The 27,814-nt window shown below is 36.5% G+C and overlaps 1 protein-coding gene across 1 annotated transcript in view; it reads left to right on the top strand.

Moving 5' to 3' along the window:
• ZDHHC15 (zinc finger DHHC-type palmitoyltransferase 15) overlaps positions 1–27,214 on the top strand; it is a 120,691-nt gene extending 93,477 nt beyond the window's left edge. The window contains exons 9-11 of the mRNA XM_063083977.1: positions 1,590–1,716; positions 3,983–4,086; positions 27,139–27,214. Of these exons, the coding sequence (XP_062940047.1) occupies positions 1,590–1,716; positions 3,983–4,086; positions 27,139–27,185 (278 nt within the window). The 3' untranslated portion in view covers positions 27,186–27,214. The remainder of the gene's footprint in view (positions 1–1,589; positions 1,717–3,982; positions 4,087–27,138) is intronic.
• The last annotated feature ends 600 nt before the right edge of the window (positions 27,215–27,814 follow it).

Here is a 27,814-nt window from a genome sequence, read left to right as displayed (position 1 = left end):
ATATTAATGTATATCAGAGTGAACTGTGGATCATTCCCAAGAAAGAGAAAAACTTCCAGTAAAGCATTTTAGCTGCAGTGACATCCCTTTGCCTCCAAATCGAGAGAGATGAAAATACGTTTTACCAAACCAGAGAGCCACAGTGAATGAAGCTTACAGACTAAAGAAAGCATTGGTAAATGAAACCCCACACAAAAACAAAAATGAACATTGCTCTTTATAGTGCACATTAGGTAATAGCTTTCCAGATTTACAACTCGAAAGATTTCTAAAAGGTATTCATATGAGGAAATGAAGGAATCAGTACAGAAGGGAATATCAGAAGGGGGAGGTGAAGGTTGATAACCATAGAAGAATCTAATTTATTGAGCACATCTAAAAACAGTCCTGAGAAAGAATACATACCAACAAGAATCTAAATGTCTTGAGAAAGAATAAAATCTTTGAATACCTGCAATCATCAAGGAGCTGTGTAGGAACCTTGGAAATGGTATAAACACATTGAACAAGTGAGTGTAAAAGATGAATACAAGAAATAAACATTTTTTTTTTCTGTCAGTTATTCTATAGGCTATTATTTGGAGAACTATATTTCTGATGAATTCCAGTACAACAATTTTTTTCATCTATGATGAAACAAATATTTACATTGGGTACAAATCAGTATATGAGGAGTGAAGAGAAAGTGTCCAAATGTTGAATGTTTAACTAGGATAGATCTGAGTAAATTTTAGTGCAAAAGCCACTACACTTTGAGAATTCATTTGCTAATAATGCTAACAGCTAAGAAAGTATTTGCACCCATTTTCTAAATCAAATATATATGCAGTATTTAGTTGCTAGGGTGGTAGCACATTTGGCTTAGAGATTAGCTACAAAGTAGAAAAGTACTAAAAGCTTCATGATAACAGAGTCTGAAAAAAAAGAACAAATGTGAAATGGTAAGATGCAGCCAGAGTCCAACAGTGAAAGCTTTGGGGATAAATGTGTGTGTAAAAATAAAATTCACTAACATGGTCTAATTCCTCATTGTTTTGAGGTGATTATAAGTTCACCCATTCACATTTTATCTGGAGTAAAACTCAGTTTCTTATATTACATGCTTCAGTGTGAACATCTTCGTTTCTGAAATGTTTCAAAACCAAATTGATGTCATTACCATCTCTTTATGTGTCGTTACTTTGGTCCCAGTTCTAAAAATGGAGACCATTTGGCTGTTGTTGCCACTTAGATGCAAATAAAGTACTGTTAAATATGTTCTTTCACTCCTTAAATCCAGCAGTACAAAATATGTACTACCCCATGACTGCTTAATTATTTCTACCAGCATGTGTTTCCTCTACTTTTTTTTAGAAAAAGGAGTTCTAATTCTTTATATTGAATAACAAGCTTACCTTGTACTAGTGATTAAACTGGTTTTTATTAAGTTATTTAGCAATAACTAAGAATGAGGGGCCTATGCTGCCACAGCAAAAATATACCATAGAACCAAGTCATATTCAGGGAGAACTATAAAACCATGACTGTGCTGAAATTTGTTCCTTTATTGCCTTCTTCCTCTTTTATTCAACTCCCCTACTGTGCCCTAGAGGCCTTCTGCACTCCAGTGTTTACAAGTGGCCCAGAGAAAAATGGGTTCAACCTTGGCTTCATCAAGAATATCCAGCAGGTGTTTGGAGATAACAAGAAGTTCTGGTTAATACCTATTGGGTCCAGGTAGGTAATTATTACCACTGAAAGAAGTTGATGCTGGATCATGCTTGGAAGTAGCAAATTCCATTTTGATTATAGTATGCAGCAGATATCAGTCAAATGTGAAACTCTATTCCCCAAGTTTTTCATTTCTAGGTTAGTAACGACAAATCAGGAGGTGAGGATATGATAAAATAGACATTCTCATGCTTTGTTTGTGGCAGTGTAAACTGGTACCAGTATTTTATAAATGAGTTTGGTAATATGTATCAAAACCCCATAAGAGTTAACATATCCATTGTTCTAGTAATTCCATTTCTGGAAATCCACCCTAAGGACAGAAACAAACTGTGCAAAAATGTTCATCACAGCATTATGTACAGCCGATAATTAGGAAACAACCTAAATATCCAAAAATATAGGAATGGATAAATAAATAAATATATACACATATATTTCTGCTAAATAGAATATTATGTAATCAGAAGTAATGATTATAAAGACTCACAATAAGGGGAAGTGCTTAGTAGATTTTAAATGAAAAATGTAAAATCCAAAATGGTATATACACTGTGATTAAAAATATGAACAAATATATACAGAAAACAAACAACAGAAGATAAATACAGCAAAAAAATGCTAAAAGTGGTTAGAGCACTAATCAGAAATTATTTTTCTTTTCTTCTTTTTCCATATTTTGGGGTGAAATGCTAATGTTATTTTTATGAAGGAAAAAGTAAGATAAAAAGCAAGAATAAACAAAGATTGATTTAGAGATTATAAGTAATCTTTAGAACCACAGCAAGAATATAGGGAAAGCAATGAACAAGAAATGAATAGATCCAAGCTTGAATCCTCCGAGTGACTTTATGAACCCAAATGAACCACCATCAACTACACTAGCTCTGGAGCAGAGCTCGTTTACAACCTTCTTGCAGCCGCCTCTAGATCCACTCCTCAGACAACAAAACATTTATGTTCACTTATTTGAGGAAATTTTGTTGGGGTAGGGTGGTAATTAAGGAATATTTTCTCCTCCCCTTCATTCATTGCCCTGATACTTCCTCTGCATCAGTTAGTGTTTTACAGGCTCATTCATTGAAGAGATGTGGTATATCTTACTATCCTGTCTGTAAATCACAAGACAAAATTATATCAGTGGGTAATGTTGATTCATAACTGTTACCAACAATTATCTACTCCCCATTCACACACATACACAGAAATACACACACACCATTAACCACATCAAAGTGAGGTCTAAAATAAGTTTTCTCTGGAAAAAAGAAGAAAAACAAAAATAAAAGCCCATTCACTTATAGTATACTTGCATTGTCTGTAGAGTACTATCAGTAAAATCTGTCAACTTTCAATTAACCACATTCATGAACAGGAGAAAAGGTAATATCATGAATAATCCAGAAGTCACTCAGATTTGAATTTCGAATACATTCAGATATATAGATGCAAATGTTCAAGCTGTAACCCACTCTAGCCAGGGCCAGCTCAATTCCCTCCAATGCATCTCATCTGTTAAAGGCCAGAAATTAACCAGGAAGGTGACCCTTGCTTACCATAGATATCCACAAAGTGGATTCCAGGTGTGGATATTATTTGCCTCCAAAATCTGCACTCTAGAAATACCTCATTCTGGCTCTTTCCCCTAGTTTTTTTTTTTTTTTTTTTTTTTTTGGTATTTCTCTTGACCGGCACTCAGCCAGTGAGTGCACCGGCCATCCCTATATAGGATCCGAACCCGTGGCGGGAGCGTCGCCGAGCTCTCAGCGCCGCACTCTCCCGAGTGCGCCACGGGCTCGGCCCTCCCCTAGTTTTTAATAACCTTTCTGCCAAATAAATTAACAGGACACTTAGGCATTATCTATCAGCAATTCAGAGCAGTTTATCTCTACTGTATTCAATTATTCTGAGTCTCCTCATCTTTCTTGAAAATTTGGAATCAAAACAGTAAGATATCGAGATCATTATCATTAAATGATATTTATGAAGCTTGCTGTGTGTGCATGCTGCCATACTGGGCATTGTGGAGAGCAAGTTAAAGAGCTGCTTACAGACAAAAACAGTCAACAGTGATGCAGACAAGCAAACAAGATATGGAAATTGAGCGCAATACTACAACTAAATGATGATGTTGTAAGAGTCTGTTCCACCATGGCTTTGGACAATAAGTCTAAATATTCCTAAGAACCCCCTCCCATTTCTAAGAGGATTATTACCTTTACAAAAAGTCTATGTCAGATGCAAGAGCTCACTGCCTTCCTTTCCCCACCAGCCCTGGTGATGGACACTCCTTCCCTATGAGGTCTATGAATGAGTCACAGAACCCACTGCTAGCAAATGAAGAACCCTGGGAAGATAATGAGGATGACAACCGAGGTAAGTAGGCTCAGAAGGAATTCTTTCCCCACCCAGCAGAGGAAGCACTATAAAGTCCATGTTAATACAACTAACGTAATGTGGTGAGTAAACAGGCCCCATACTTTTATGCTTTTATAAGTATGTCAAACTCATAAGTACTGGATGGAGGAGGGCAAGTGTGGCCAGTTTTGTTTAACAAACATGGGGAGCTTAGGTAGGATGAGATGGCAGCTTCGGAGGTTCCTTACTAGCCTTGTGATACCATGATTTATAACCAGTCAGATAAATCAGAATACATAATAAACAGTCCTGTTCATGTCTGTAAACAGTCTTGCTGGGTGGTAAGTCATGGTGCTTTGCTTGAGTGCAAAGCTTTAATGATTCAATCAATAGACAATAGTTCACTTTTTTCTACCCTCCTTCATTCACATTGATTAAATTTCCTTAAAATCTTAATCTCTTTTAGAATGGTTTAAATACACTAAAAAATAAAACAGTATGTAGGGAAAAGTCTACACATGCATGTAGTCTACATTCCTAAAAGGGACAGGGACAAAGGAAAAATAAGGAAACAGAACATTGCCCTTCCAGCTTTCTTCTACCAGATCATTGGGTTATCTTGAGACTTTTTGTGAAGAGCTGAAAGTTAAGTTCTCATCTCATGTATCCCCCTCGCCAGTTCTATTCTTTGTCTCCATCTATTGCTAGGCCTACTTCTGTGCCTCCAATATTTGCTTATGTTTCTAATACCAGCCATCAGAGAGTAATTTTTAGCTACTGGTCCCAATAATGCAGTGGCTGGCAGCAATTATAAGTAGGAACTTAACATAGTTATGACAAATTGTACCTGGGTTGAATGAGGCTGAATGAGGACATGGAAAGGCATTGAGGTGGGGAGTAGAGGTGGAAAACAAGCCTTTCTAAATTTCAAACAGTTAGATTATCCAGGCCCAGACCCTCTACCTGGAAGTCCAGTTTTAGAGGAAAGCACATTGCTGGGACTAAAGAAGACAAAACAGCTCCAAATCCAGAATGACAAAAGAAGACAGTTATTGCCCAGATGAAAGACTACATCCTCCTGATAACTATTGGAAAACTGACTGTATTTTGACTAAACTTCCTTTAGCCTTCAGTCTTTCTGAGCAGACTTTTACTTACATGAGTCACAAGTGATAAGAACTCTTATTTTGGTATTAAGAAACCAAACTATAATAGTAATCAGAGACTTACTGGGCTTAGCCTCATTTGAAATAACTCTACAATGGAAAAACTATTCATATCTGAGCCTTAGTTTGGCAAGCAGAACACTTCAAGTGTAACCATCATAAAGAGGTTATTTTTTGAAGTAGTCTCCAATTCCAGACTTTGTAAAAAATATTCAATCACAAAAATTTGTATATCATTTTATAGTTCACAAAGTATTTTTATATACTTTTTTCATCCTTGACCATCACAACTGTCAGGTTAGGTAGGCATTATTATTAGTATAATTGAAGAAACTGAGATTTAGAAATGTTAAGTAACTTAAGATCTCATAGCAAGAAAGAGGCAGAACTTAGGCCTAAAGTAAGATATACTGATTCCAAATCCTGGGTTCTTTCCAATACAATGCTATGTCTCTCCTTTGCACAAATATATATGAGACACAGTGCTGTGATCGGGTGCCATCTTGTTATCTGAAGCATTCAACTGCTTCTTACATAAAATCAGACTATAAGCCACCTTTAGCTTTAGTGAGACCAGTATACAGTCTCAGAGAGATGAGGTTTTTATTATTATTATTATTTAAGTTCATTGAAGAAAACTCCACAAAACTCCTTTATAACTCATTCCAGTATTTAATAAATTTAATTATTAGAAAACTGTACTTTTCTCTAACACACGTTCTCATGCTGCACTATTTGTCCAGTTATCCTCAGTTGCTTCCATTTTCTGTATATAACTGGTCGTATACAAACAGCCCTTGCACTTTTAACAACTTAGATTCTTGTGAAATGTGCTGTAAGTTAGAATTACGTGTGTTGAACTTAATTTCTTTTAGGAATGACGTCAGAGTTTGATTCCTAGCCCGAAATATAATATTTAGTTTACTATAAATGATGTATATCGCATAATGTAAAACATTCAAATGTATATAAAATTATAAAATATGTAACAGTAGCCTGTTAAGTAAAAATGTAATAAATATCACAGTCAGGAACTATATAAAGTCTTCATCTTCTTTGAACTTCCTGCCTTATTTTAGTAAAGTATTAGGTAAAAAAAAAAAAAAAAAAAAAAAAAACACTTTTATGAAATCAAAGAATTTAAACAGGCTTCTCTGGTGTGATTTTTAAAAATAAAGTGTTTAATGTACAAACGCATAGAAAGAATGCACAAATCCAAAGTGCATAGATCCATGTAGTCTGCAGAGGAGACCTAACAGGTATCTTTTTTAAGACTTTTGAAAGACTTGGGGCTACATTTTAGCTTTTTGAGGAGATGATCCAGAGATGTCTGTTCTATTACAGCTTTTGCTCATTATAAATTTTCCTTTAGCTGCCATGAAAAAATAAAATTAAAGAGTACATAAGTCTTTCTGCTTTATCCAAATTTAGGATCCATTTTCTCCAAATTGGATGGGTGATATCCATGGCCCTTACTGTCATAATTATCATGAATAATAAGGTGTGTATGATTATCAGGTTGATTCTTAAATGCAAACTGCCGTGAGTCAAAGCCTGCCTGTATGTGAAACCCATAAAGAACCCCTTCAGTCTTCTCAGGGAGAAATAATCCTAGTTTCCTAATATTTTCTTATAGAGCTGATTTCTCAAAACCTTTTCGTCTTTATGGCTCTGGTGCCTTTCTGAATGTTCTATGTCCTCTTATTGTTTCAGCAGGTAACAAAGCCTGTGCCATTTTCCAACCATCACCCCTTTCAAATTAGTTGCTGAACTCCTTGATCATGGACATTTATTTGAGATGCAGCATCCCTGGAAATCCAGAGAAGGTAGCCACAGTCAATATTCCCTAGGCAGTAAACTTAACAGAGACATTGGCAAAAACTCCAGTAGAAAAGCAATGGCTTTTTCTATTTGCAAGTGAGTAACTCTTTGGAGTTTTTGTTTATTTCTTTTAAAATGTTTGTTTATTTATTTTTCTTGTAAAATTTTAAGGTGTACAACATGATTTTTGAAATACGTATATATAGTGAAATGATTACTACCGGTAATCAATTTAACATATACATCATCTCACATAGTTACCTTTCATGTGTGTGTGGTGAAAGCACATAAAATCTACTCCCTTAGAAAATTTCCAGTATATGACATTCACATCAATTCCCAATGGCCTGGGAGAGGCAGTGAGCTTTCTCCCCACTATCACCCCAGACAGGTGTTTTAATGCTATATCAGTGTGATATCTGCCTAAAACAGAAAAACTTAAGAAGGAATTTCCAGCGGTTTCTAGAAGTATTTGTAAATAAGAAAACACTGATTGGGTTCGGGTCCCCGTTCCAGCCAGTCGACAAAAAACAAAAACAAAGAAAAGAAAAGAAAAGAGAGAGAGAGAGAACTGATGGGGAAAATAAAACACCTAATTTTTAAATGACAGAGATTGTACCAAACAAAATGTGTCCAAAAAAAGAAAAGAAAAGAAAATTTTGAGTATATAGTACAATATAGTCCCCATGTTATACTTTAGATCTCTAGATTTATTGTCCTACGTAACCGCTACTTTGTATTCTTTGGCATACATATCCCCATCCCCCATCCCCTCACCTGCCTCTGGTAACCACTGTTTTCCCTGTTTCTATGTATTTGACTCTTTTTTTTTTTTTTTTAGATTCCAGATGTATTTTAGATTCTATGTTGTTGCAAATGGCAGATCACCTTCTTTTGTAAAGCTGTATATTAATCCATTCTGTATTTATACCACAATTTCTTTATCCATTCGTCCAGCCATGGACACATCAGTTTTTTTCTATATTTTGGCTTTTGTGAATAATGCTGCAATGAACACAGGGATGCAGATATCTCAACAAGGTGCTGATTTAATTTGCTTTAGGTATATGCCCAGAAGAGGGATTGCTGGATCATATGGTAGTTCCATATTTTATTTTTTTGAGGAACCTCCACATTGTTTTCCATAATGACTATCCCAATTTACATTCCCACCAACAGTGTAGGAGTGTTCCCTTTTCTCTGCATCCACACCAGCACTTGCTATTTTCTGTCTTGTTGATAATAGCCATCCTAACTGGGGTGAGGTGATACTTCATGGTGGTTTTGATTTGCATTTCCAGATGATTACTGATTTTAAGCACCTTTTCAAGTACCTGTTAGCCATCTGAATGTCTTTTCTGGAAAAATGTCTACCAAAGCCCTTTACCCATTTTTTGATCCAGTTATTCTTCCTTATGCTACTGAGTTGTTCAAGTTCCTTATGTATTTTGGATATTAACATCTCATCAGATATATGGTTTGCAAGTATTTTCTCATTCTTTATGTTGCTTTTCATTATGTTGATTATTTCCTTTCCTGTGCCAAGCTTTTTAGTTTCATGTGGTCCCACTTTTTGTTTACTTTTGCTTTTTTTTCCTGTGCTTTTGATGTCCTTTCCAAAACTTCATTGCCAAAACCAGTGTTAAGGAGCTTTCCCCCTATGTTTTCTTATAGGAGTCTTCTACAGTCTCAAATTTAGATCTTTTATTCATTTTGAGTTGATTTTGTTTGTTTGTTTTACCAATTGTATTTTTGTTTTTGTGGAATCCAGTGTGTTGTTTCAATCCATGCATATCCTGCACAATAAATTGCTTAGGGTAGATAGCATAGTTTTGTACCCGTTAGTCCACCCTTTCTCCTCCCCCTACCCCCTCCCCTCCCAGCCTGTGGTAACCATTATTCTACTCTCTACTTCTATGAGAACCACTTTTTCTTTTAGATTCCACATATGAGTGAAACCACACAGTATTTGTTTTTCTGTGCGTGACTTACTTCACTTAACATGATGGTTTCTAGTTTTACCCATGTTGCTGCAAATGATAGGATATCATTCCTTTTTAAAAGTGAATAGTATTCCAGTGTGTATATATACCACAAGTTTTTTTTATCCATTCATCCATTGATGTGCATTGAGGTTGATTTTATCTCTTGGCTATTGTGAGTAGCATTGCTATGAACATGGGAGTGCAGATGTCTTTTTGATATATTCATTTTATTTCCTTTGGGTATATACACAGTAGTGGGATAGCTGAGTCATAAGGTAGATCTATTTTTAGTTCCTAAAGAACCTCCATACTGTTTTCCACAATGGCCATACCAATTTACATTTCCACTAACAGTGAAGGAAAGTTCCCTTTTTTCCACATCCGTGCCACCATTTGTTATTTTGTCTTGTTGATAACAGCCATCCTAACTGGGTTGAGATGATATCTCACTGTGGTTTTAATTTGCGTTTAACTGATGATTAGTGATTTTGAGCATTTTTTCATGTGCTTGTTGGCCATTTGTCTGTCTTTCTTTGAGAAATGTCTATTCAGGTCATTGGCCTATTTTTTAATTGGGTTGTTTTTTTGCTGTTGAGTTGTTTGAGTTCCTTATATATTCTGGATATTAGCCCCTTGTCTGATGTGTAGTTAGCAAACACCCTACCATTCTGTAGGTTATCTTTTCACTTTGTTAATAGTGTCCCTTGCTGTGCAGTAGCTTTTTAGTTTGACATAGTCCCATTTATGTATTTTTGCTTTAGTTGCCTGTGCCTTTTAGGTCTTGCTCAAAAAGGCACTGCCCACTCCCATTTCGTGTAACATTTCCCTTATGTTTTCTTCTATTAGTATAACAGTTTCAACTCTTTTTATTATTATTATTCTTTTTTTATTTACTTATTACAAATATTCATGAGATACAAAGATGATTGTCCCCCCTCCTGCCCATGATGTGGGGGCCAGATTCATACTGGGGGCATATCCATTACCAGAAATTACTTTTGTACACTTTATCTGTCCCAATTATCTGCCAATCTCCCTCCCCTTCTCCCTCTCCCCTCAACTCCAATTTGTAGCCCTAGGAATGTTCCCTCCCTCTGTTAGACCATGGCACTACTGTGATCTTTCTTTCCTGCCTTCCTTTCTCTCTTAGCTCCCACATATGAGTGAGCACATGTGGTATTTATCCCTATGTGCTTTGCTTGTTTCACTCAACATAAGTTTCTCCAGGTTCATCCATGTTGTTGCAAATGGGAGTATTTCATTCTTTTTTATGGCAGAGAAGTATTTCTTAGTGTATATATACCACAGTTTCCTTATCCAATCATCTATTGATGGACATTTAGGTAGGTTTCATATCTTGGCTATTGTAAACAGAGCTGCAATAAACATGGGAGTGCAGGTATCTCTTCGACATGATGATTTCCATTCCTCTGGATATATACCCAGAAGAGGGATTACTGGATCATATGGAAGATCTATCTGTAGTTGTTTGAGAAACCTCCAAATTGTTTTCCAAAGTGGTTGTACTAATTTATAGTCCCACCAACAGTGCAGGACTTTCTCTCCACACCCTCACCAGCATTTGTTATTCACCATCTTTTTGATTATAGCCAGTCTAACTGGAATGAGGTGGTATCTCAAAGTGGTTTTAATTTGCATTTCCCTGATGACTAGTGATGTTGAGCATTTTTTCATGTATCTGTTGGCCATTTGTATGTCTTCCTTTGAAAAATGTCTATTCAGCTCCTTTGCTCATTTTTTAATTGGGTTACTTATTTTTTTACTGTATAATTGCTTGAGTTCTATATATATTCTGGATATTAGTCCCTTGGATACATAGTCGGCAAAAATTTTCTCCCACTCTGTAGGTTGTCTTTTCACTCTGTTGATTGTTTCTTTTGCTGTGCAGAAACTTTTTAGTTTGATATTGTCCCATTTGTTTATTTTTTTCTTTTGCTGCTTGTGCTTTCAGGCTCATGTTCATAAAGCCTGTGCCCAGACATAATTGCTGAGGTGTTTCACCTGTATTTTCCATTAGTAATTTTACAGTTTCGGGTCTTATACTTAAGTCTTTAATCCATTTTGAGTTGATTGTAGTGTATGGTGAGAGATACATACCTAGTTTCATTCTTCTGCATATGGATATCCAGTTTTCCCAGCACCACTTGTTGAAGAGGCAATCTTTTCCCCAATGTAGATTTTCGTTGCCTTTGTCTAATATCAGATGGCTATAAGCCTGAGGAGTGATTTCTGGGTTCTCAATTCTACTCCACTGGTCTGAATGTCTATTTTTATACCAGTACCATGGTGTTTTGGTTACAACGGCTTTGTAGTATAATTGGAAATCAGGCAGAGTTATGCCTCCAGCTTTGTTATTTTGCTCAGGATTGCTTTGGCTATTCAGGGTCTTTTGCTTTTCCATATGAAAGGTAAGATTTTTTTTTTTACATTTCTATGCAGAATGTCATTGGTATTTTGATGGGGATTGCATTGAATCTGTAGATCGCTTCGGTAGTCTAGACATTTTCACAATGTTAATTCTTCCAATCCAAGAGCATGGAATATCTTTTCATCTTTTTATGTCTTCTTTAATTTGTTTCAGAAGTGGTTTGTAATTCTCATTGTAGAGGTCTTTTACCTCCTTGGTTAAATTGATCCCTAGGTATCGTTTTTTTTGTTTTGTTTTGTTTTGTTTTTTGGTGACAATTGTAAATGGGCTTACTTTCCTTATTTCTCTTTCTGTTAAATCATTATTTGAGTATATAAATGCTCTTGATTTGGGGGCATTTATTTTGTATCCTTCAAAGTTACTGAAGTTATTAACCAGCTGTGGGAGTTTTTTAATAGAGTTTTTAGGTTTTTCTATATATATAGTATCATGTCATCTGTAAATAGGGAAAGTTTGACTTCATCTTTTCCAACCTGGATTCCCTTTATTTCTTTCTCTTGCCTGATTGTTCTAGCTAGTACCTCCAGTACTATGTTGAATAGAAGTGGTGAGAGTGGGCATCCTTGTCTTGTTCCTGTCCTTAAGGGGAAGGCCTTCAATTTTTCCCCATTCAGAATAATACTGGCAGTTGGCTTGTCATAAATGGCTTTTATTGTGTTAAGATATTTTCCTTCTATACCTAATTTGTTGAGAGTCTTTATCATGAAGGAATGTTGAATTTTGTCAAATGCTTTTTCAGCACCTATTGAGACAACCATATGGTCTTTGTCCTTGAGCTTGTTGATGTGATGTATCACATTTATTGACTTTCGTATGTTGAACCATCCTTGCATCCCTGGGATAAACCCCACTTTATCATAGTGTATAATTTTTTAAAATATTTTGTTGTATTCTAATTGCTAATATTTTGTTGAGGATTTTAGCCTCTAGGTTCATCAAGGATATTGGCCTATAATTTTCTTTTTTTGTCATGTCTTTATCTCATTTTGGTATCAGAGTTATGTTGGCCTCATAGAACAAGTTTGGGAGAGTAGGTTCTGTTTCAATCATTTGGAACACTTTCATGAGAATTGGTATTAACTCCTCTTTAAAAGTTTGATAAAATTCAGCTCTAAAGCCATTTGGACCTGGACTTTTTTGTGTTGGAAGATTGCTAATTACTGCTTCAATCTCCTTGCTTGTTATTGGTCTATTCAGGTTTTCTATCTCTTCTTGGTTCAGTCTTGGTAAATTATATGTGTCTAAAAACTTGTCCATATCTTCCAGATTTTCAAATTTCTTGTCATACAGTTGTTTATAACAGTCTCTAATGATTTTTTGTATTTCTGTGGTGTCAGTTGTAATGTCTCCCTTTTCATTTCTGATTTTTGTTATTTGGGTCTTCTCTCTCTCTTTTTTTTTTTTTTTTTTTTGTTAATCTAGCTAATGGTTTGTCTATTTTGTTTTTCTTCTAGAAAAACCAACTGTTAGTTTTGTTGATCTTTTCTATTGTTATTTGGTTCTCTTTTTCATTTAGTTCTGCTTTGATCTTAATTATTTCTTTCTGGCTACTATCTTTAGGTTTGGATTGTTGTTGTTTTTCACGTTCTTTGAGGTGTAGTGCTAGGTCATTTATTTGGAGTCTTTCCATTTTTTTGATATAAGCATTTACTGCAATAAATTTGCCTCTTAGTACTGCTTTTGCAGTATCCGAGATGTTTTGGTATGATGTGTCTTTATTTTCATTAGTTTCTAAAAATTTTTTGATTTCCTGTTTAATTGCTTCTTGGACCCATAGGTCATTCAGGAGCCTATTATTTATTTTCCATATATTTGTATATCTTCCAGCAATTTGCTTATTGTTTATCTTCAGTTTTAGTCCATTGTGGTCTGAAAAGATTGTTGGAATGATTTCAATTTTTTTATATTTGCTGAGACTAGATTTGTGACCTAATATGTGGTCTATTCTGGAGAATGTACCATGAGCTGATGAAAAGAAAGTGTATTCTTTAGCTGTTGGGTGAAATGTTCCATATGTATCTGCCAAGTCCAGTTGGCCTAGGGTGTAGATTAAATCCTGTGTCTCTTTGTTGACATGTTGCCTGGAAGTCCTTTCCCATACTGAGAGAGGGGTGTTCCAATCACCCACTATTAATGAATTAGGTCATATCTCCTTCTTTAGGTCTAAGAGTGTTTGCTTAATGTATCTGGGTGCTCCAGTATTGGGTGCATACATATTTGTGATTGTTATGTCTTCTAGCTGGATAGTTCCCTTTATCATTATATAATGGCCTTCTTTGTCTTTTTTAATGTTTTTTGGTTTAAAGTCTATTTTGTTGATATAAGAATAGCTACTCCTGCTTGGTTTTGGTTTCCATTTGCATGGTATATCTTTTTCCATCCCTTCACTTTTAGTGTATGAGTGTCTTTACAGGTGAGGTGGGTCTCGTGAAGACAGCATATACTTCAGTCTATCTTTTTAATCCAGTCAGTTAGCCTGTGTCTTTTGAATGGGGAGTTTAGTCCATTCACATTTAGAGCAGTTATTGAGAAGTGTTGTTTAATTCCTGTCATTTAATTGCTACTTGTTCAGGTGCTTTAAATATCTTTTGATCATTATTTCCCCTTTTATTTCTCTTCTTCAATATGAGTTGGGAATTTAAGGTAGAATGATTTAGCTTCTTTCTCTTTCTTGATGGCATTTTTGTTTTACTGTGGGTTTTGCTCTTCCTTGTGTATTCATGATGATGGTGTCAGGTGTCACCATTATTCAGATTCCAGATGAATGACTCCCTTGAGAATTTCTTGCATTGCTGGTCGTGTGGTGGTGAACTCCCACAACTTTTGTTTATCTGAGAAATACACTATTTCTCCCTCATTTCTGAAGGAGAGCCTTGCTGGGTAAAGAATTCTTGGCTGGCAGTTTTTTTTTTCTTTTAGTATTTTGAATATATCATTCCACTTTCTTCTGGCCTATAGGGTTTTGGTTGAGAAGTCTGCTATTAATTTGATGGGGGTGCCCCTATAAGTGACCTGACACTTTTTTCTTGCTGCTTGTAGAATTCTCTGTTTGTCTTTGAGCTTTGCAAATTTAACTATAATATGTCTTGGGGGGGATCTTTTTGGGTTGAATCTGTTTGGGTACCTTTGAGCTTCCTGGATCTGAAGGTCTGTAACTCACCCTACACCTGGGAAGTTTTCTGTTACTATTTCCTTGAGTAGCTTTTCCGTACCTTTTCCTTTCTCCTGCCCATCAGGAATAACCACAGTTTAGATATTAGAGCGCTTGAGGTTGTCTGCTATCTCTCTTAGGTTTTCCTCATTATTTTTAATTCTGTTTTCCTTTTTTTGTTTGCCTGACTTATTTCAAAAAGACCATCTTCAAGCTCTAAAATTCTATTTTCTGCTTGCTCTACCCTGCTGCTCAAGCTCTCAGTCATGGTTTTTATTTCATTGAGTGAGTCTTTCATTTCTAGAAGTTCTGCTACACTCTTTTTTAAAGTATTAATCTCTTTCTAGATTTCCTCATATTCTGGATGTTTTTTTCTTGTTTCATTGTGTTCTCTAATTGAATCTTCCTTTATTTCTTAAAGTTTTTTTTAAGATCATTCTTGAAATTCTTTTTCAGACATTTCAAGGATTCCCTGTTCCATGGAGTCTGACCTTGGGGCATTAGTGCATCCTTTCAGTGGTGTCATTTCTTCTTGATTGTTTGTGCTTCTAGTGTTTTTTCGCTGATGCTGGGTCATTTGGTAGGGGCTTTGCTTCTTCATTTATACTGAAGTTGGCTGTGGAGTGTTCTTGGTTGCTACTGTGGGGTAGTGAATTGTCTTTGCTTGACAGTAGGTGTGGTGGTGGTTATGTTAAACCACCTTTGTTCCGGTTCGAGACTCTGTGGTCATAGAATGAGCACCTGGCATGTGGAGTTTTGCTGGGCCAAACTTGGTGGGTCAGAACCATAGTCTGGTGCTCCCCCCTGGGTCTGAGGCAGGATGAGGGGCTGCGTGGAGCCACATGATTCCACTTGCTGGTGTTGCTGCCAGCCACCCCAGTGGGCTCACCTGCATGGTGCCAGTTCAGGGTGCAGGGGCGGGGCCTGGAGCTCCCCCCTGCCTAGGTCCAAGGCTGTGGGGTGAGGGGGCCACATGGAGCCATGCAGTTCTCCTGGCTGGTACCAGAGGGCTCACCTGCGTGGTCCCTGTTCAGGGCACAGTGGCAGGGACTAGCGCTCCCCCTCTGCCTGGGTCTGAGGCTGTGGGGTGAGGGGGCTGCATGTAGCTGCCCAGTTCCACTGTCTGGTTCTACTGCCAGCCACTTCCGGTCGGCTCCCCTGCACAGAGCTGATTCGGAGCACAGGAGCAGGGCCTGGAGCTTACCCCCACCTGGGTTCAAGGCAGCTGGGTGAGGGAGCTGCGTGGAGCCGTGGTTCCGCTGGCAAGCACCAGGGGGCTCACCTGTGCGATGCCAGTTCAGGGCACCAGGGCGGGGCCTGGAGCTCCTCCATGCCTGGTTCCAAGATGCAGGGTGAGGGGCCACATGTAGCCACCCAGTTCCACTGTCTGGTGCTGCTGCCAGCCACTTCCAGCGGGCTCCCCTGCTCAGTGCTGGTTCTGGGTCTCAAGTCTTAAATTTAGTACTTTAATCCATTTTGAGTTCATTTGCATATGATGAGAGATAGGAGTCTAGTTTCAATCTTCTGCATGTGGATATCTGTTTTTCCCAGAACTATTCATTGAAGAGGCTGTCCTTTCTCCACTGTATATTCTTGGCAGCTTTGTCAAAAATCAATTGGCTGTAAACGTGTGCATTTGTTTCTGGGCCCTCTATTCTTTTCCGTTGGTCTGTGTGTCTATTTTTATGCCAGTACCATGACGTTTTGGTTACTACTGCTTTGTGGTATATTTTGAAGTCAGGAAGGGTGATGCCTCCAACTTTTTTCTTTTTGTTCAAGATTGCTTTCACTGTTTGGGTTCTTTTGTGGTTCAATACAAATTTTAAGATCTTTTTCTATTACTATGAAGATTGTCATTGGTATTTTGATAGGGATTGCATTGAATGTGTAGATTGCTTTAGGTAATATGGACATTTTGGTGATGTTATTTCTGACCCACGAACATTGGATATCCTTCCATTTATTTGTGTCCTCTTCTAAGTTTTTCACCAATGTTTTATAGTTTTCATTGCAGAGATCTTTCACCTCCTTCATTAAATTTACTCTTAGGTATTTCTTTTTTCTTTTTCTTTTTCTTTTTTTTTTTTTGGTAGCTATTGTGAAGGGGATTACTTTCTTGATTTTTTCTCTGGCTATTTTGTTGTTCGCATATAAAAGGCTATTGATTTTTGTGTGTTGATTTTGTATCCTGCCACTTTACTGAATTCATTTATTAGTTCTTGTAATTTTTTTGACAGTCTTTAGGGGTTTCTATGTATAGGATCATGTTTGAATTCAAATAGGGATAGTTTGACTCCCTCCTTTCCAATTTGAATGCCCTTTATTGCTTTCTCTTGCCTTATTGCACAGGCTAGAACTTCTAATACTACATAGAATGAGAGTGGGAAAGTGCCCATCCTTGTCTTGTTGCAAATCTCAGAGGAAAAGCCTCCAATTTCTGTCCATTCACTATGACTTTAGGTGTAGGTTTGTCATATATGGCCTTTACTGTGTTGAGGAACATTCCTTCTATAACAAGTTTGTTAAGTGTTTTTATCATGAAGGGGTGGTGGATTTTATCAAATGTCTTTTCTGCATCTATTGAAAGGATCATCTGTTTTTTTTTCTTCATTCTGTTGATATGATGTATTGTGTTTATTGATTTGTGTGTGTTGAACCATCCTGGGATGAATCCTATTTTATCATGGTAAACACATGGTGAACACATCTTTTTAATGTCTTACATTCTGTTTGCTAGTATTTTGTTGAGGATCTTTGCGTCTGTGTTCATTAGGGATATTGGTCTGTAGTTTTCTTTTTTTGTTGTGTCTTTTTCTGGTTTGGGTATGAGGATAATACTGGTCTTGTAGAATGAGTTTGGAAGTATTCCCTCCTCTTCAATTTTTGAAATAGTTTGAGAAGACTTGGTATTGGTTCTTCTTTAAATGTTTGGTAGAATGAAGCAGTAAAGCCATCTGGTCCTGAGGTTTTCTTTACTGGTCTGTTTAAGTTTTCTAGTTCTTCTTTATTCAACTTTGATATGTTCTATGTTTCCAGGAATTTGTCCATTTCTTCCAGGTTTTCCAGTTTGTTCATATATATTGCTCATAGTAGTCTCTTATGATCCTTTCTATTTCTGTGGTATCAGTTATAATGTCTCCTTCTCATTTTTATTTTATTTGAGTCTTCCCTCTTTTTTCTTTGTTAATCTACCTAAAAATTAACTGATTTTGTTTATCTTTTTGGAAAACCAAGTTTTTGTTTCATTGATCTTTTAAATTGTTTTTTTAATCTCCAACTCATTTATTTCTGCTGTGACATTTGTTATTTCTCTCCTTCTACTGATTTGAAGTTTGGTTTGTTCTTATTTTGCTAGTTCCTTGAGGTGTAATGTTAGGTTGTTTATTTGGAGTCTTTTTTCTTTTTTGATGTAGACATTTATTGCTATAAACTTCCCTCTTAGAAGGCTTTTGCTGTATCCCATAGGTTCTGGTATGTTGTGTTTTTATTTTCATTTGTCTCCAGGTATGCTTTAATTTCCTTTTTGATTTCTTCTTTGATCCATTCACTGTTTAGGATCATGTTGTTAAATTTCCTTATATTTATATGGTTTCCAGTGTCCCTTTTCTTGATTTCTCATTTTATTCCATTGTGGTTGGATAAGGTAGTTGATATGATTTTGATTTTTTAAAATTTGTTCAGATATGTTTTGTGTCCTAAGATATGGTCTATTCTAGAGAATGTTCCATGTGCTGCTGAGAAGGTGTATTCTGCAGCTGTTGGATGAAATGTTCTATATATGTCCTTTAGGTCCAATAGGCCTAGAGCAGATATTAATTCTGATGTTTCCTTCTTAATTTTTTGTCTGAATAGTCTTTCTATTGCTGAAAGTGGAGTATTAAGGTTCCCAACTAATAATGTGTTGCAGTATATTTCTGTCATTAGGTCTAACAGTAATTACTTTATATAGCTGGGTGCTCCAAAGTTGGGTGCATATATATTTAGAATTGTTGTAGCCTCTTGTTAAATTGATCCCTTTATATTATATAATGGCCTTCCTTATCTTTTTTTACTTTCCTTGGCTTGAAGTCTATTTTATCTGATTTAAGTATAGCTATTCCTGCTCTTTTTTGGTTTCCATTTGTGTGAAATATCTCTTTCCATCCCTTCACTTTCAGTCAGTGTGTGTCTTTATAGGTGAAGTGAATTTCTTGTAGGCAGCATGTTGTTGGTTCTTGTTTTATAATACATCAAGCCAGTCTGGGTCTTTTAATTGGGGCATTCAGTCATTTATATTTAGGATTATTATTGATATATAGGGACTTGTTACTGCCATTTTGTTACTTTTTTCTGGTTGTTTTGTTAATCCTTTTTTTTTTCTTTTTTCTGATCTTACTAGCTTCCTTTGTGATTGAGTGGTTTTCTCTAGCAGTATATTTTGATTTCTTGCTCTTTATTTTTAGTATGTCTCATAAGTTTTTGTGTTAGGAATACAGAAAACATTTTACAGTCATAACAGATTATTTTAGACTAATAGCAACTTAACTTTGATATCTAAGAAGAAAGAAAAAAGCCAAAGCCAACACTACACTTTGTCATCATTTTCCCCTACTTTTTGACATTTTGTTGTTTCAAGTTACTTCTTCCAATGTTGCCTATGTCTTATATGGTTGTTGTATGGTGTGTGTCTTGTTATGTTTGTCCTTTAGTCCTCATAATAACAGTGTATGTGGTTTATCACCTCCCTTACAACATTGGAGTATTCTGAGGTGTGTTAACTTACTTTATTAATGAGTTATGTATTTTCGAATGTTTTCTTTCTGCTCCTTAGCATTATTTTCTTTCAGATCAAAGAACTCCATTTAGCATTTCTTGTAAGCCAGGTCTGGTGTCGATGAATTCCTTTAGCTTTTGTTTGGCTGGGAAATACTTTTATTTCTCCTTCATACTTGAAAGTTAATTTTGCTGGGTAGAGAATTCTTGGTTGACAGTCTTTTTCCTTCAGCACTCTGAAAATATCATCCCATTCTCTTCTGGCCTGTGGGATTTCTACTGAAAAATCCACTGAGAGACATATTGGGATTGGGACTCTGTTGAATGTTATGTGTTTCTTTCCTCTTACAGCTTTCAGTATCCTTTCTTTGTCTATGCTTTTTGATAATTTGATTATGATATGCCTTAGGAGGTTCCTCCTTAGATTGAATTTTATTGGTTACCTCTGAGCTTCCTATACTTTTCTCCATACTTGGGAAATTTTCAGCCTTATTTCCTTAAGTGTGCTTTCTTCATTTCTTCCTTTTTCTTCTCCTTTAGGTATGCCAATTATGTGGAGGTTATTTCACTTGCGGGGGTCCTGTGTTTGCTATATTTGTTTCATTTTTTTTACTCTTTTCTTGTTCCTCCAATTTGATACTTTCATATGTTTTCTCTTCAGGTTCACTGATTCTTCCTCATTTTGTTAAGTCTGCTATTGGCACTTTCTATCAAGTTTTTCAGTCCAGATAATATATTCCTTATTTCTAGAATTTCTGTTTTTTCAGTTGATTCAATTCTTTTGCCAAGTTTCGCTTTCTGCTCCTGAATTGTTTTCCAGATAACATATAATTTTTTTATTTTACTATAGCTTTATAATATAATTATAAATTAGGTAATGTGATGCCTACAATTTTTTTTTCGCTCAGAATTGCTTTGGATATTCACAATCTTTTGTAGTTCCTTATGATTTTATAATTGTTTTTTCTATTTCTGTGAAAATTGCCATCAGAATTTTGATAGGGATTGCATTGAATGTGTAGCTTGCTTTGGGTAGTATGGACATTTTAACAATATTGACTCTTCCAATCCATGAACACTAGATATCTTTTCAATTACTTGTGCCTTCTTCAATTTCTTGCATCATTATTTTACAGTTTCCAATGTACAGACTTTTCACTTCCTTAGTTGAATGTATTCCCTCTCTATGCGGGGCAGGGGCAGTGTGAGTTTAGGGGACGGGATGATGCAGGCAAAATGAAACTGTTCTTCCTACCCTTTTTGTGTGGTAAAGGAAGGCCAGAATCTGCAGCTTTGTCATCTTGCTAACATTACCTGGGAGTAACTCTTTATCAACACTGCCAATTGAGTAATGGTATTAGCTGGCTCCAGAAATGTTCTCATCCAGAAATACTTCAGGATAAATAGAAATACAGTTCATGTTCTAGGAAAATTTACTCTGTGGATCTTACCAAGGAGGCATAAGAGGTTTATTTGCACATTGACTCAAATAAGCAACTTCAAGTGGCCTGCAGTTCTCATGTTGGGGTCCTCCCACAGAGAAGCCAAAATTGAACTACGTAATTATATATATTATGATTGGCCAGACAACATCTTTTTTTACTTCCCATGAGAATGCTATCTTAGGTGTGGATTTGCCCAGACTATAAGGGAAGCAAGTGACCTGATCCCTGGATGGTAGCCATGAAACATCTTAAGAGTCTAGGCTTAACCCTGATAGAGAGGCTCAGAACTTTCCAGAGAAAAGTTGTCCCAGAGTTTACAGGGAAATTCCCAGTCCCCCCTATTTTCTAGGACTAATCTAAACTCATCGTAATCTGCTTTTCAATGATTCCCCTGCCCAGCCCCATAAATTGGAGTCTTCAAAAAAAGATTGCCAGATATATCTGTTTTGTGGTTATCTGACAGGAAATTAACTTAGTTTTGGCTTTGATATAAGTACCATAGTTAGCATATGTCAGTTGTAATTACATGACCTCTATCTATTAGGCTTAGTTCCTTTATTTCCTAGCAAAAAAAAGGTAAATCCAGTTTCTTTCTTCCTTCTTACCCTAGTCTTCTATCAGCCTGGTTTGAGAATCCAATAGAGAGCTCCAAGTCAGGATCAGGCCCCAGGGTACAGGATAATTATACACAACCTGTTGCAGTTACTCTATATCAGTGTACTAACTATGACAAGAAAAAACATTTTAAAAGAACCCAGTGATAAAAGAACTGAACTTTCCTTAACTAGCCAAACTGCTTTTAGCTCCATCTAATGAGATTGAAAATGGACTTTTTAATTTATTTTAATATTTTTAGTAAAGTATATTTCAAGAGGGATATTTTTATCAAGTAAAAAATCTCTATAATACAAAACAAAAATTTGCTTGAATTTCCTAATGTAACCTTTTGGTGTTAATAATAACCAGGGCTTGGAGGAATTTCTCTCCTTCCTCTCAAATGCTGAACACTTTTTTTTATTGGAAAAATGAGGGGTTTTTTTTTATGAACAGTCTAATTTGGTATCTTTTCCTAAGTTTCTATTCTGCTTTTTCCTCAACATCAGTTTTTTTTCCTGCTGACATTTAATAAAATTTATTTTTTTAATATAATAAGGATATACACATTTATTTGTTCAAATAATACATACATAAACTGAATAACAGATGACTAACAAAATACTCTGTAGAAAGTAGGACTTCTAATTTTCATAAAACCTGGAGATGTAAAACATTAAAATTTATATACTTCATTTTATAATCTCTACAATTATTTGAAGTAGTTCTCTAAAGTCTTCTAAAAGCATGCAAACATCAAATTAATTTCAACAGAGGAAGATGAATAAAATTTCAAAGGCAAATTAATTTCTAAGCAAATCAACAAGTCCACTTCATAAAAATAAATCAAGAACATAAATTAAATATCTAAGTTTAGCAACATACGTTGCATTAAAAAATCAATAAAAGAGAATATAAACACAAGGGCACTTTAAAAAGTTAATGGGCTGAACACTTATTCACAAAAATATTGACTTCAGACTCCAGTATATTAAATGTTTTATGCATAGCCTAATTTCCTACACATTTCTTTGGATAAAACCTTCTCTTTATGACACCCATTAGTACTGCTCAAGGTAGAAGAGGTTTCTGACTTATTTTCAATCTAGTTGTTTCTGCTGCCATGACAAATAACCAATTAGAAGGAATAAGAGAAGAAATAAACTAGTATTTATTGACAGCATATTATAGTTATGACATTGGACCTATATAGTGCGTTATACACATCTCTGAACTCAAGGGTCTTGCATTTATTTGGGGAGATAAGACACATACTGGAAAGTTGCCTAACAAAATGCAATACAGGATATGTTATTGACCAAATAAGTAGAACTATAAATTTTGTTCTATAGGAATTCAAAGGAAAGGGTGATTTCCTGTGGGTTGGGCTGGTCAGGAAAGGCTCCACAGAGAAGGTAGAATTTGGGCCTTAAAGATTAGATAGGATCTGGATTGGTGGCAAGGACTGAAGAGGCAGAACGTGCAAGGAAAGTAACAGGTTGCAATGCACATGACCCCAAGTTGAGTGAGGGGACATAAAGAAAGTAGCCTGGCTCCAGTAAAGAGTTTGGGCAGTAGGGGATTCAATGGGAACTCACTGAAGTCAGAGACCTTTTCACCTTCATTTCAGTATTCTCTGCAACCCTTGCAAAATAGGGGTGTGTATAGAAAATATTTGATTTAAATGTTAGATTGTTAAATTGTTAACAAATCTAACAAAATGTTAGATTGATTTAAATGTGCAACTAACATTTGTTGAATGCCTATTATGTACCAGGTGATTCACAGGCTTTGTTATATTTAATAGTCATAATCACTTTGTCAGTTGTAAATATTAAATAGCCCCATTTTATAGATGAGGAAACTTAAACTCAGAGAAACCCAAAGTCACATATCTAGTAAGTGACAGATCCTGGCTCCAAAGTCCAAACCTTTAACCACTATACCACTCAGTATCTCTCCTTGCTCCTATTTACTTTCAGTTTATAGACCTTTTAAAGGTCCATTTGAAAGAAAGTTATATCAGTTCCTGTTCCTCTTTCACCAGAAATAGAAGGATGGAAAAACATTGCTAGAGCTCTGGCATGGGAGATATTTCCCTACTCTGCCACTAGGTTCAACATGTGACTTTTGGCAAGTCCCTTCTCTCTGGACTTCAGTTTCTAGTTGCAATTCCATGATCTCTAAGATAGCTTCAGCTCTAAGGTGTGATGTTTTATGATCATATCTAATATTAAGGGGTCAGAAGTCAAGCCAAATAATCATAAACTGATATTTTTCACCAAATGGTTCTGTTCCTTTTTCAGGCCACAGTAAACTTACATTATTAATATATCTTCCATATTCCAGAACCCAATTTCTTTCTTCTTGTATTCTCTCTAAATACATCCAGTTGGCTTGCTTTTATCATCTCAACCCAGCATTTTGGCCACCAGCCTATAAACAACCTATTCTTACACTTGCCATTTTCCTTTGCTCGAGAATAGGAATCCTAGGTTCCATCCCTGAAAGCATCACACATAATACACTAGGTTAGGGAGGGGCTCCTCCTTTCGGTAGCTACCATTTTTCAAGTGACTTGTTCTCCATGTTTCTAGATAAGAAGGGAGCCCCTCAGCTCCTGGAAAAGTTACCTAATGCAATAATACCATGGCTCTTCATTTGACTGCTTTACCTGTGCTGTCCAACCCTAAGCTCCGAATTGATATGTGTTCCTGAAATAATGCAAGTCTCCAATCAATCAGTTCAATTCAGAAAGCATTTCCTGAAGGTACACCTCAAACATTACTGTGGAGGGATATAAACATAAATAAAAAGTGGCCTCTGCCCTCAAAGAATGTGCAAAATTGCAGGGAAAAATAAGAAAAGCACATAAGTCTAACACAGACTTGGTGTGCTTGTTGCCATAAAAGCGATGCTGCTAATTACATACCTAATGTAGGCTTAGTGTGGTACACATGATAAGTGTGTGATTGTTAGTGATGCTTAAACACTGAGTATATCAATACAGGGGGAAAGTGTATGGTCTATACTGGAGAGAGTTTTAAGGAAGAGGCAGGAGTTAAGCTAGGTGTGATTAAGATGGGTAACATTGAGATAGATGCTAGAAAGAAGGAAATAGCATTCCAGGTAAGAAGAATAACATGAATGTGGTAAGAACACTGACGAGGCCATCTATTCTGAAGCATAGGGCGGGTGTTGTGGGGTGGTAGGGCCATAATCTTACAGAAATAAGATATGACTAGATGGTAGAGGGCTTTGTAGACCTGATACAATAGGAACTAGCTATTAATTTTATGATCTTGAGTGATATATTGACATAATGAAAGATAAATTTTATAAGAATTACTCAGGTACTGGTATGCAGGATGGACTGGAATTTGGAAAGACAAGAACTGGAGAAAACAGCAGAAACCGAGCATGTGTCACAGTGGCTTCATGAGTGGTGGTAACACTAGAAATAGAGAGGAATGGTCAAAGCCAAGAAACATTTTAAATAACTGGAAATAGTACCACTGACTAGAGAGATCTGGGAGTCATCTGTATAGAGTTGGCAGTTAAACTCATGAAAAGTGAAGGAGATAATAAAGGAGAGAAGGAAACTAGGCAAAGGAGATAAAATATAAAATTCGAAATCGCCTAAGCAAAGTCGACATGAATCCATGTGGACAAGGAAATGAATGGTGAAAGAGAGTCAGAGGGTCAAGGATAGAACATTAGAGAGCACTCATAGTTCAGGGAAGAGTATCCCAAAAATACTGTTAATGATAGAGTATTGCCCCTATCTTACAGATGAAAAAGCTGAAGCTAGGAAGGGGTGACATGTAAGATCATAAAGCAATTGCGACTCAACCTAAGTTCTTCCAGACTCCATCATGTTCTTTCCCTACTCTTCCCAATCCCTGAGAACCAATGGCTGGAAAGAAGTGTACATACACTGCCACAGTCACTTCGCATAGTAGAAAGGGTTTATGTGGAACCTAGAATTTTAAAGGAAAGGAAGAGATCTAGGACAAAACAGAAAGAGAACCAGAGCTTAGCCAGCATGCAATAAGACTCAAATGCATCATTCTTGGTTCAAGTAGAGACATCTGTTGAATAATGGTGAAATCACTACTTCATAGGCAGCAAGAGCAAGTGAGATTGAGGGAAGCAGCATAGATGCAGATGGCAGAAAGAGGTAACTTGACTTGCTAAATGCTGCAGCTGTCTTCTATTATGCAGAGCCTAATTTTTTGATGTATCTACAATTTTTATTTAGTCCTCACCAGATGAGCTTTACTTTGCAGCCTTAGCTTAATCTTACCCTGAGAGTGAAACCATGAAGGAAGTTGATAATTGGGTTTTTCAGTTCAGGCCTCAATGTCTGAAAGAGCATGATTTTAATTCAAATAATTGCTTGGAGTATGTGTTCTGTGCCAAATAAGAATGTGAATTGCAGTGGAAAAAGTAAACCCACATGGCAGAGTCCTAAAAGCCAACTTCTGCAAAGGTTTATTGCCAAACCACACTTACAAAATTCTGAGGCAGCCAACCATCAGCAAGGAGTGAACATCAAAAAAATAGCATCACTTCTCTGGAGCAGCGAGGCAAGAAAGTTCGTTACACTTCCAGAATTGTCTTTCACTTTGTCAATTGTCTTCTTGGTAGAAATTTCAGATAGGTGGGATGTGATGTATACTTAAGCACTTGCTGCCTCACTTTTTCTTTGTTTGACAAACATAAATTATTCAATCTGTATCTCTTACTGAAGACCTGGGCCAATACAACTGCTTTTTGTTCAGACTTAGGGGCAAGAATCCCCTAAGACTGGGATTCCAGGTAAGGCAGAATGTTGCACCCATCACAGGGCCGTGAATCCAAAGATATTATCAGAGCCACTTTTACTTTTCCACTTTTCCTAGAAGAAATTTGCCTTGTGTTTGGAATCTGCCTGGTTAACTCAGTGGCGTGAGAGTTTGCCAGCCTGCTGTGGCAAGGGTAACCCACCCTGGCTGGCTGGCTTCTGTCTTCAAGGACCCAGACCTCACACTTATGGGAGCACTCTGAATGGCACATGGATTTCATAAGTTTGTGCTAAGCATAAACTGTAGGGGATGGCCACTGTCAACTTTTTAATCTTGAAGTGCCAAGTCCATTATTGTGCAGGGAATATAAAGAAAGTGATTATCAGTACATTAAGCAAGCTGATTCGGAGTGTACTTTGGTTTCCCAAAAGGCTGGAGGTCAGGAAAAAAACATTTATACCATAAATGATGTTGCTTATTAATCCCAAAGCCTCTTATTTTCTAGATATCTCACTCCTTTTTAGAAACACACCAATACTTAAAATACTATAATAGCTATCTCAATTATGTCCAGTGGAATAACAGCAAGACAGGGTAATTTTGTGAATAGCGAGACCCAAAATATGCCATTAAAGTCAGGTGATTTTGAGCTGTCATCACATCTATTTAAGTCAAATACCAGCCAGTATTATAAATCAGATAATGCTGATAAATAAAATAATCTTTGTTCATAATATAGCAGGCTCACTACTTTTGGAATGTGAACATCTGGGCTGGTTACAAATGCTTTCATGTAGCACACCAGTCTTTAGAGATTTGCATATGTCTGCTGCCTCTGGGGTACGGGACTGCCAGTGAATGAATACCCACCCATATAAGGCACAGGGGCATTTGATCATCTTCACTTTTCAATCTTACAGATTATCCAGAATGCTCATCATCTCTTGCTGTGGAAACAGAAACGTAGCAGCTTTCACATTTCCTGCATGTCTCAGGTCAGTATTCTGAGGGAGGCACATACAGTGCCACCTGGACTGCTAAGATACAGCCTTGAAAGCAGAACTAGAAAAAGAGTAAGTTCTCATCCCGGTGAACAAGATGTTAAATTTTTCACTCTTGTATTGCACGCATAAGCAGAAGTTCTATACATAATTTTTCTGTGCGATGTACTGAAAAAGATGCCCTTATTCCCTGCAAACTCATACTTAACGTCACTTGTGCTAAAAGACCCAACCCCAGGGGATCCAGAAACAGCCAAACATCCCATTTAGGTTATTTACTTTCATACTGCGAATTATAAAACTTGTCCTGGTGTATTCCAGGACTCTGAAATGATATAGATTACAAATAGATTCTTTTTGCCTAACTCCATTATGTCAGTTAATAGCCTACTCTTACCCACCGTAAACTCCAACCCTTCTAAAATGTTACTAATTTGTTAATCAGTGGCAGGCAGCTTTACACGTGCGATCCCCTTTGGCCTAGTGAAAAACTAAACAGCCCTCTCTTTGCAACACTCACAAGTAAATAAACCCAGTGTAATTCAGTATTAAAAGGAGAATTTTAGTAATACAAATACCACAGAGCTCAAGGCTC

This window comes from Cynocephalus volans, chromosome X (genome assembly GCF_027409185.1).
Source record: "Cynocephalus volans isolate mCynVol1 chromosome X, mCynVol1.pri, whole genome shotgun sequence".
NCBI classification, from domain to species: domain Eukaryota; kingdom Metazoa; phylum Chordata; class Mammalia; order Dermoptera; family Cynocephalidae; genus Cynocephalus; species Cynocephalus volans.
The sequence above is the reverse complement of the archived record's forward strand: the minus strand, read 5'-3'. Positions and strand labels throughout refer to the sequence as shown.